Genomic DNA, 9,113 nt, shown 5'->3' on the forward strand with positions numbered 1-9,113 from the left:
TCTAGCTAGGGATCCACCAAATTCATGGGCCCCGACAACTGATTACACAGCTGTAACATAGCTGGGGGCCCCCGATTTGACAGCTGCATCACGGCTGTGGCCACTGTTTTGAAGGCCACACTGGGTATGCAGTTTCAGCCAGGTGGTTCCTACCCCAACACACAAGGCTCTAGCTTCTGGATCTGGAGCCCTAGCACTTTGCTGCTTGCTTGCTCCAGAACAGCTCCTGCTGCACTCCCACTGGTGCCCGCAGCCCAGCCGGGTGCTTCTCCACGTCCCCTGCCTCCAGTTCCAGGATCTAGAGCCGAGCCCTGTGCTTGCTGGGAGTGGTGTGGCATGGTGCAGCAGGAGCAAGCTGCTGCTGGAGGCAGAGAGAGCAGACCAGCATCTGGCTGTCTGCAGTCATACCAGGAACAGCCTACTGAAAGCTGCTCCTGCCCCTGCTGCACAGTGCTGTGCTGCACCATGCCACTTTGTTTTGGGTAGACAGGCAGGCGAGCAGCTTCAGGCAGGCAGCTCCTGCCAGTGCTGGGGCTCCAGCTTCAGCTCTCACTGCTTTTTGTGGAGCTGGAGCCCTGTCTGCTGGGACAGGAGCAGGAGCAGGTTTCAACAGGCTATCCCCAGGGCAGGTTGCTCTGACGTGAGCAAAGGGGGCTCAGCCCCATGCAGAGTGCCATGGGGGGCAGCATGGACATCACTCCCCAGAGAGTGATCTCTGCTACGCGTCCCTCACTTTCTCCCCTCCCCTCACCCACAGTAGGCTCCCAGGACCTGAAACCATGTATTTGGTAGATCCCTATTTACCGCCCTCATCCAACCCTTTTAAGTGCCTATATTCTTTTACACGTGTTTAACTCCATAAGCCCCGCTTTGGGCAGTATTGAACTTAAACTGTGCCTACTTCTTTCCCACAACTGAAGAAAGGTGCTTTGTGCCCAAAAGCTTGTCTAATGTCTCTCTCAACCATACAGTTTATCAGGAGAGGGAGAATTGTACAAAACTGAAAAGTACCTGAGGTTCCTCTGTAGCCATCCGGCACATCTCTTCAGGGTCCAGCTCCACTGGGTCATAACCCAGCTTTGCTTTAGCTGCTGCTTTCAGGTTGTGGCTTCCTACTGGGAGGTAACTGTCTCTCTTTACCCATCTGAAAGGAATAAACAGAAAGCCAGCTTGTGAACAGAAGCCAAGGGAAAGAACACAGTTCTGTTCCAGAAAGCAATGAACTACACACTACACACAAAGCACTTTGATTACTAGAACAAGCAGAGGAGGAGAACAGTAGCATTCATGGAGGTCTGGTACCGCTAGTCAGGAACGAAGTCTAGCACAAGGAAAGGCTAGGCAGTTTCAGAGTATGCCTTTGCTAATGGATTCAGTCCTAATTTGCTGCAGCCTGAACCTTGGTTAGCTAGAAAACAGATTTACAAGCTAATTCTAGTCAAAGTTTCCTAAAGCAGATTTGTCCAGTTGCAAAAATGATTGCCTTTTTCTTCTGAACCTGTGAGAAAAAAAACTGCCAGGTAGAATGTGATTATGTTTACACAAGGGGAATAGGATAAAACAAACCCTTGGCATTTGTTATTAAAGTCAGAGGGCAATTAACTATATTATAACCTGACTAACAAGACCATTAACAAACTAAACAATCTACACCCCAATAAACCCATTGCTAGATCCAGCAAAACAAGGGATGCAAAAGTGCAATGCTTGTTTTCTGTGAATAACAACCTCATTATCTCATTATAAACCAAACATCCAATAACCAGACACTGGAGATAGTATGCACTTTATAAAAAACTGTAATTAGATAGAGTTGAAGGGGACAGAAATAAAAGTGCACACAATAAAGGTGGCATCTGGTACCTGAGACAGTCCATGTGGATGCATTGTGAGGTTTTGTACTCCCCTTGACTGTCTTTTTGGAATCCAATTTCCTGATGCATATTCAGTCCATGAACTGCTGCTCTGGCTTCCACAAAGGGCCTAGGGAGGAAGACAATGTGCAGCAGAAGGGATACAACAGGTGCTTTAAGCTCTCTTCCCTTAACAGTGGTTACAAATGTCCTGATATTATAAATCACCAAGCCCAGAGCTTACCTGGTGAACCTCACTTGATCCTACACTTTCATGGCTATTCTAATATAATAAGAGACTTAAGTCCATCTGTCAGTCCGTAACACTTCTGACCAACTGTGCATGTGCCAGGCTGTGCGGGCCCAAGTTTACACCGCTGCCAAGGAAGTTTGGCAGCAGGGAACATGCCCTGGCTGCCAGAGCAGCAGGGCTTCCCTCTGCCTCCCTGTCTGAGGGCAAAGGGGTGGGGGTGGGGGGAGGGTGGAAATCATAGTGGCAGCGCCCCCCAGAACAACCAGCAAGGAGGAGGAGGCAAGCAGATGCGAGCCAGGTGGACTTGACGCAGCAAGGGGGGGGGGGGGGGGGGGGTGCAGGGTTGGGTCCTCACTGGGCCTTCCCTGTCATTCTGGACGGGCAATTTGCTAGTACTATAATATTTGGATACAAGAATGAATAAAGTTCCATCAGGATCATATAATAGGGATTATGATACAAACAGATACAGCATCTCAACTGCAATCTATACCTGGATACAGGACTTTGAGGTCAATCAGCTCTAGCTGTGTGAATCCTCCACTGTTCTCCTTTCCTAATTTTTTTCTGGACTCTTCTTTTCCCCCCCACCTCTAATTTTAGCATCAACACACACAAGCATATCTCCTTGGCATAAATTCAACCATGAAATAGTAATATAGAGAGAAGCTTAGAAATTCATGGAGTAACTAGACTGAGCTACATCTGGTGTCATTTTGCAATGCAGCTACATCAGTTGACTTTGAAATAAGTTTTGCATATCACTTTTTCACCCTATTACTGCTCTGCAGATGGAGTCTGAGAACCACAGACTTCAATTAGTCTTCTACACTCCTAGAAGGAGTTCTAGGAGAGTGCTTCAGGGCAAAGAGAATGGCCAAATACCTCATTTGGATTACAGTAGCATTACACCAACACCTTGGAATCCCCTGGAAAAGGAAAGAGGTTGCATGACCTGCACCTGTCCCCTATTTCAGTTGACCCTTGCCCTGTAAAGTCCAAGACCTAATTTCCAGTTCCATTATTACCAGTCAAAGAAGTCTCCATTATAAGTGACAAAGATGGTGGGTTTGGTCTCCTGGATATGCTCAAACCACCTCCGAATTAAATGGGCCTGGTTTAAAGAGAAAGGTAAAACAATAGGTAGGTCATTTCCTTTCCAGGATGGAGAAACACTAGATAGCATAGCCTATCTAACACTATAGCCATAGCTCTTCCTCCCTCTATAACCTGAACTGCTCTACTATGACTGAACCCAGGAAACAAGTGGTAACTGGAACCATAACCCCCAATAGGAAGCAACCTATTATATGACCCAGTGTTCTTTGGTCTACCAAATATATGGGTAGATAACAGGCAGCTGTTTGAGCTTCATCTTCCAAACAGAACCCACTCACCTCATCTGGCTCATTAAAGATGCAGAAAGGGCCTTCATACTCTGGCTTAGGAGTAAACTCAAAATCTTCAATATCCTCAGAGACAATCTCTCTGTTCGTGATCAGGTAGCCCTAGGAAAACCAAAACTGGGAGACATTACTGGGTATGTGCAGCCTATGTGTGACAAGCTTGGTAGAGCTTTATAAAAGAGAAATATGCTGTATACAGACTAGAGTCTGATATGATCCTGCCTTGTAATTGCAGAGGTTCATGCATGACAGAAGATCCTCTCTTGACAAAACAATGTCTATGATCATGTTGAGAGATTTCAATTCTTGGCCCAAGATTTAAATTTTGTATGGAAGTTGAAGGGTAACTGAGATTTCCACCCTCACCCAAGTCCTCTCACTCACTGCTTTTCATCAAGAGAAGGATGCCTCATCCCAACTGGATGATGCATACTTCTGTAATAGACACTAATGCAGGAAAGCTGTGGGGGACCCTGCAGTCTCTGACATACATAATTTTGTTCAGTTACCCATTCAATAAATACTGACAAGCTTGCAATAAAGATAAAGTGAAGAAGAGGTGACTGAAGCCACAAGGCTAGCCTACGACATAACTTTGGGGATGGCAGTTACCTGACCATCAATCATGTAAGAGATCATCATGATCTGGTCCGTCTCTGCATCAGGGAACTTCAGGGGGAGCTTGGTGGTTTCGATATCAAAGGCCAGAACAACAGGATCCTGAAAAATATCAAATAAGTCCAATCAGAACCTGGATTCAAGTCAAAGTGATTTAAGATCATCTTTAAGACAAAACAACACAGTAAACAAGGCAGACTTTAACTCATCTCACTTTCCAACCCAGCATCAAATCTCCAAGCCTTGTACTACAGTCACCACACTCCATGTGGTATACAGTCAGTCACATATTTGGAAAAACTTACACTTCGTTACTGGAAATTAATCTGAAGCCAAGAAAATTCAGCTATGTATGGCCACTACAAACTGGCTTTTTCCAGACAGGAACACTCACCGGTCGCTCTACCAGGTCATCTCTGCGGGTGATTTCTGGAGGGTAGACATTGCCACGGTAGCGGACATTGTACCAATGAGCCTATAAAAGCAAGAGAATTTAAAAGAGCTGTATTAACAGATTATGCCAGTAATACGTTTGAGCACAAGAACAACTGTACTACATGTTGAGTTGTACGCAATAAGTGCAATATGAAGGAACTAGTGAATTGCCTGTCAAGACTGATCAGGGAAGGGGGAGGCAGCGGCGGGCAGGGACGGAGTACTGTCATCCATCACCCCATACTGCTTCCCAGGAGGTGGGGGGGAAGAAGCCTGCATGTGGTAGCTGCTGCTGCCACCCACTGCCCCATGCTGCTACCACTTCACATCTGGCTGTGCCGCCCCCCCCCCATGTAGCCTCATGCCATCCCGCCCCTCCGCATCAGGCCACACACCACCCCTGCCTCCCTCTGGCTCCAAGTCCAGCCCAGCGCCTCCCAGGAGCGGAGGGGGGCGGAGCTTGCATGTGGCTGCTGCCACTGCCACCCACCACCCCACGCTGCCACCACTCCGGGGACAAAGTGGGGCTGGACACACAGGATGGCAGGGAAGCTTGCACACAGCCACTGCCACCAACCACTGCCCTGCACTGCCATGGCTCCTCGTCCATCCCTCCCTCACTCCCCGGCTCCATCTCCTCCATCTCTGCCATCATGGCGCCACTCCACCACCCAACTCCATCCCCACAGAGCACTCTGATTGATTGTTTCAGTAAGCATTGTGATTGGCTGCCAAGATGACCAGAGTGCTCCAAGAGCGTTACGGACAGACAGACACACAGACTAAGCCCTTTATATATACACAGAATGGGGGAATAAGTCACTAGAGCAGGAGTAAGAAACAAAGCTCCTGAGTTCTATTTCTAGTTCTGTCAAGATTTGATCCTGTCCACAGTGTGGCTTTTGCTAAGTCATTTCACTTTTGTTTAGTTTTTACATCTGAGAAAAATCACAAACAGTAATGAGCTGCATTAAATTCATGGAAATACTTGGATGGAAGGTACTATAAAAAAGGAAAGGATTTACAGTGGGTTGGTTTTTTTTGGTTGGTTGTTTTTTTGGGGTTGGTTTTTTTTTGTTTGTTTGTTTTGGTTTTTTTAACAGCTCTAAAAGAACAAATGTTCTGAGAGTTTCCTGGAACCAAAGCTTCCTACCTACCACATGGATCTTCAGATCAATGGACAGGCGAACATGGTATGGGACATCATACTCCCGCATATCAATTATGTTGTCCATCTGGTTGGCTGCCTTTTTCAAAGGCTCTGCATCATCTGTGGTCAGGCTGCTGCCAGTTAGTACACTGCAAAAGGCAGGGAAAACGGATAGTTTATACATCTTAAATTTAGTGTGGTTAAAGAAGACACAGCACTGTGACAGCAACCCTAAGCAACATGACATGCTTGAAAAGGCAAAGATTCAATTCGAACAGCTGCTAAAATAGAAACAAGAGACAAATTTTCCATATGAATACAGCAGCCATTTTCATAAGAAGGAAAAAAAGGTTACTTATCAGAAAAACTGGGATATTTCCTGCAGCTGCTCTCATAGCTCCCTCCCTTGTTGCCAAAAATTGAACAAACAAAACAAAAGAATTGGAGGGATGATTAGAAGGGAGGCATGAGTGGAGTGAGATCTTCAGGGGTCACATGTGAAACATCTTGATCAGCAGAGCACCCAGGGAAAACAAGAGTATTATGTTGGGCATTAGGAACACTTTAAAATATCTGGCCAAGAAACAGAACACCTACCTGGATAGCATGGATGTGTAGGCATCGCTTGCCTGGTCTTGCTCTTGGTTCTTCTTGACTGCAGGAGAGATCTCCTTCCGCACCTTCACCAAGTCATCCACTGTGCTGAAGGACAATTTGATGTAGTTTCGCTTCAGACCCACCAGATGATTTGGCTACAAAGGAACATTACCATGCTGATAAGTGGCAGAGAAAGAAAATGTTAAGACTAACAGAGAAGGAGGAGAGACCATGCCAGTGAGAGAGAGTTGAGTAGGGTGGTTGTATCAAACTATAGCTGAGACTTTAGACCAAAGGCAGACAGTATCATTAGGTGGGGATACAATAGATAAGAAACACCATATCACAAATTAAACTAGGAAAATGAAGGATAGGAAAAGATTACACACCTACAGAAAAAATTATTTCTGCTCATTAGTAATACCCAGGCCACTGCTTGATGGAATATAGACCTAAGATATTTGAATCAAACAAATCTATCTGCACGCCATTCTCTTCAGTCTTACTCCTTTTGTTTCTTTAGAGCTACACAGCCTCATAAGAACTTTACAGTAAGAGCATAAACAGCAGAGTAATAGTCACCAAATCCAAATCCTCTTTCGGCACAGTTTCCAGCTTTGCAATTTTCCCTTGAAACTTCTTGGAAAGGAAGGAAGATACTTCTCGTTCACAGCCCTGCAAAGAGACCCGAGGATCAGCAATAAACTCTTCCCAAAAGGACAGCAGTTTCCAGAACCAAGTGAGACAACATCTGCATCTCTCAATCTATGTGGGCTTTAATACTAGCCAGACTGCCAACTACTCCCTTCAAAACTGGGAATAGATTTTAAGTAGTCTCCTAGACTGTAAAACCGAGAACTGACAGACAAGCACAGCAGTGGTAGTGCTCAAACTGCTACATGTGCACAAGCCTGTAGCAAGACAAGCAAGCTAAGTCACCCCAGCTTTGGCCCTGGATAAAGTGAAAGCTAATGCTGGAGTTGTTCTGTCACGTTTGCTTCCCTACGGGTTGGGGCACATGTAGCAGTTACAGTCTAGCATGTGCTGTGCACTCCTGAGTAGCATCTCCCCATCTTTTGAAACCACTCTAAATAAGCATTTATCCACTCCCTCCTTAAATTTCCCAGGCAGGCAGAGTAGAACAGCAGCAAAGAGCTGGCCACTTACTGGATGCTGAAAGAAGCAAAAGGAGTATCATTCACTCCTGTGGGCTCTTTGGGGTTTAACCTTGCAAACACAGGAGCAACAGGTAGCTGTTATTCTGAATGATAGCTCATTAACTAAAATAAACCCTTTTTCCTTTTATCTATATTAGAAAGGCGACATTATCGATAACAGCTCTTTCCTATTTCCTTTCAGTTCTACCAGACTTAAAATGACAAGCCCCAGTGCATCTAAGACATCAGTACTATAACAACTTTTTCTTGCTTCTTCCAGGCAGGACACTGACACCTGCTCCTTCTCCCCAAAGCTTCCCAGACTATCACTGTGTTAATGCTCCTATGAGCACGACTGAACGATACCACCACACACTACCAAGACCCTGCTTGTCAGCCCCAGGGTCCCAAGGTTGATGTTCTACCTACCTTTCGAGTTGCAATGTAGAAGTATGGCTTGTAGGGCAGGGCCACCTACAGGTGGAAAAAAAGTCAATACCACACACTTTTGCAGTAAAAGAAAAAAAAGAAAATAGTTAAGACGCATTCCTCATGCTACATACTGGTGTATGTGACATCAGTATTCCCGCCCTAGTTTCTCTCCAATAGCAGGCAGAAACTAGCTTGGCACAGAAACAGTATAAAGAGCAGGGGCAGCCACTTTATACTCTTTCCGTGCCAAACCGGATTCTTTTTGCCCTCCCATGGTGCCCCCCATATTCTTCAGTCCTTAACATCTCCCAGACTTACCTTAAACCTACTACCATCCTCCTGGATGAAATAATAATCCACAGAGCTGACCAAGCGCTTATCTTCATCCAGGATCTCTGTCTGAGAACCAAAGAAGTATTGTTTTATTCATCCTGTTAAACAGGATATGCAAACCCCACATCCTCCCCTTTCCAGGCACCTGCCTCTTGTCTCCTAACACTCAGGCCCTTCCCCCCACTCGGGAAAGCGGTCCTGTGGTTACAGCTCCACCAAACCATTCAGCCCTCTGTGCCAAAATGCCAAGTACCACCCGGGACTGATGTGCACACAATGCTCAGGGAGGGGCGCGGGCCAGCGCTGCAGGCAGCGGCGAGGGGACAGGGCCGGTACCGGGTGCATGTTGATGAGCCAGCCGGTCTTCTCGCCAGGGTCCTTCATCCGCTCAAACCCAAACTGCGCGTCCATCCTGTCCGCACACTGGCTCCGCTCCAGGCGCTTGAGAGCGGAGAGCGAGGAGCCATCGTCCCTAGGGTGAAGGGAGCGTAAGGAACATCATCACCCGCCCACCCCGCCCCTGACAGCCGCGCCGGCTGGGGGAGAGCGCCGGGGAAGCTCGGGAGCCCGCGGCGACGCTCCCCGGCGCGCCTGGGTCCGGCAGCGGAGCCGGGCAGGGAAGGCAGCAGGAGCCGCGCCCGCTCCGGCAGCCGGGCCCAGGCTCGGGCTCTCACCGCGCGGCTCCCGGATCCCCGCGCGCCGGCTCGGCCCAGCGCCGCCCGCGGCCCCGCGCCTCCATCGCGGCTCCCAGGCGCGCGCCGCAGAACTTGGCGCGCTGCGTCTCTCCCGCGAGAGCAAGCTAACTCGGCGCGCCCTAGTCGAGATCCGCTCCGCCAATCGGCAAGCAGCGCTACCACACGCCCACCTAGCAGCCAATGG

The 9,113-nt window shown here is 47.7% G+C and overlaps 1 protein-coding gene across 2 annotated transcripts in view; it reads right to left on the reverse strand.

Moving 5' to 3' along the window:
• Positions 1–9,012, reverse strand: part of POLE (DNA polymerase epsilon, catalytic subunit) — a 67,371-nt gene extending 58,359 nt beyond the window's left edge. For both annotated transcript variants that reach the window (XM_059713626.1, XM_059713625.1), the window contains exons 1-13: positions 8,909–9,012; positions 8,571–8,706; positions 8,220–8,300; positions 7,899–7,943; positions 6,895–6,987; positions 6,313–6,467; positions 5,723–5,864; positions 4,525–4,605; positions 4,125–4,232; positions 3,504–3,614; positions 3,135–3,220; positions 1,864–1,983; positions 1,012–1,144 (exon numbers count right to left, since the gene is read on the reverse strand). In XM_059713626.1, coding sequence (XP_059569609.1) covers positions 1,012–1,144; positions 1,864–1,983; positions 3,135–3,220; positions 3,504–3,614; positions 4,125–4,232; positions 4,525–4,605; positions 5,723–5,864; positions 6,313–6,467; positions 6,895–6,987; positions 7,899–7,943; positions 8,220–8,300; positions 8,571–8,706; positions 8,909–8,973 — 1,356 coding nt within the window. In that variant the 5' untranslated portion in view covers positions 8,974–9,012. The remainder of the gene's footprint in view (positions 1–1,011; positions 1,145–1,863; positions 1,984–3,134; positions 3,221–3,503; positions 3,615–4,124; positions 4,233–4,524; positions 4,606–5,722; positions 5,865–6,312; positions 6,468–6,894; positions 6,988–7,898; positions 7,944–8,219; positions 8,301–8,570; positions 8,707–8,908) is intronic.
• Positions 9,013–9,113: the final 101 nt, after the last annotated feature.

Source organism: Alligator mississippiensis, chromosome 10 (assembly GCF_030867095.1).
Source record: "Alligator mississippiensis isolate rAllMis1 chromosome 10, rAllMis1, whole genome shotgun sequence".
In the NCBI taxonomy this organism is placed as follows: domain Eukaryota; kingdom Metazoa; phylum Chordata; order Crocodylia; family Alligatoridae; genus Alligator; species Alligator mississippiensis.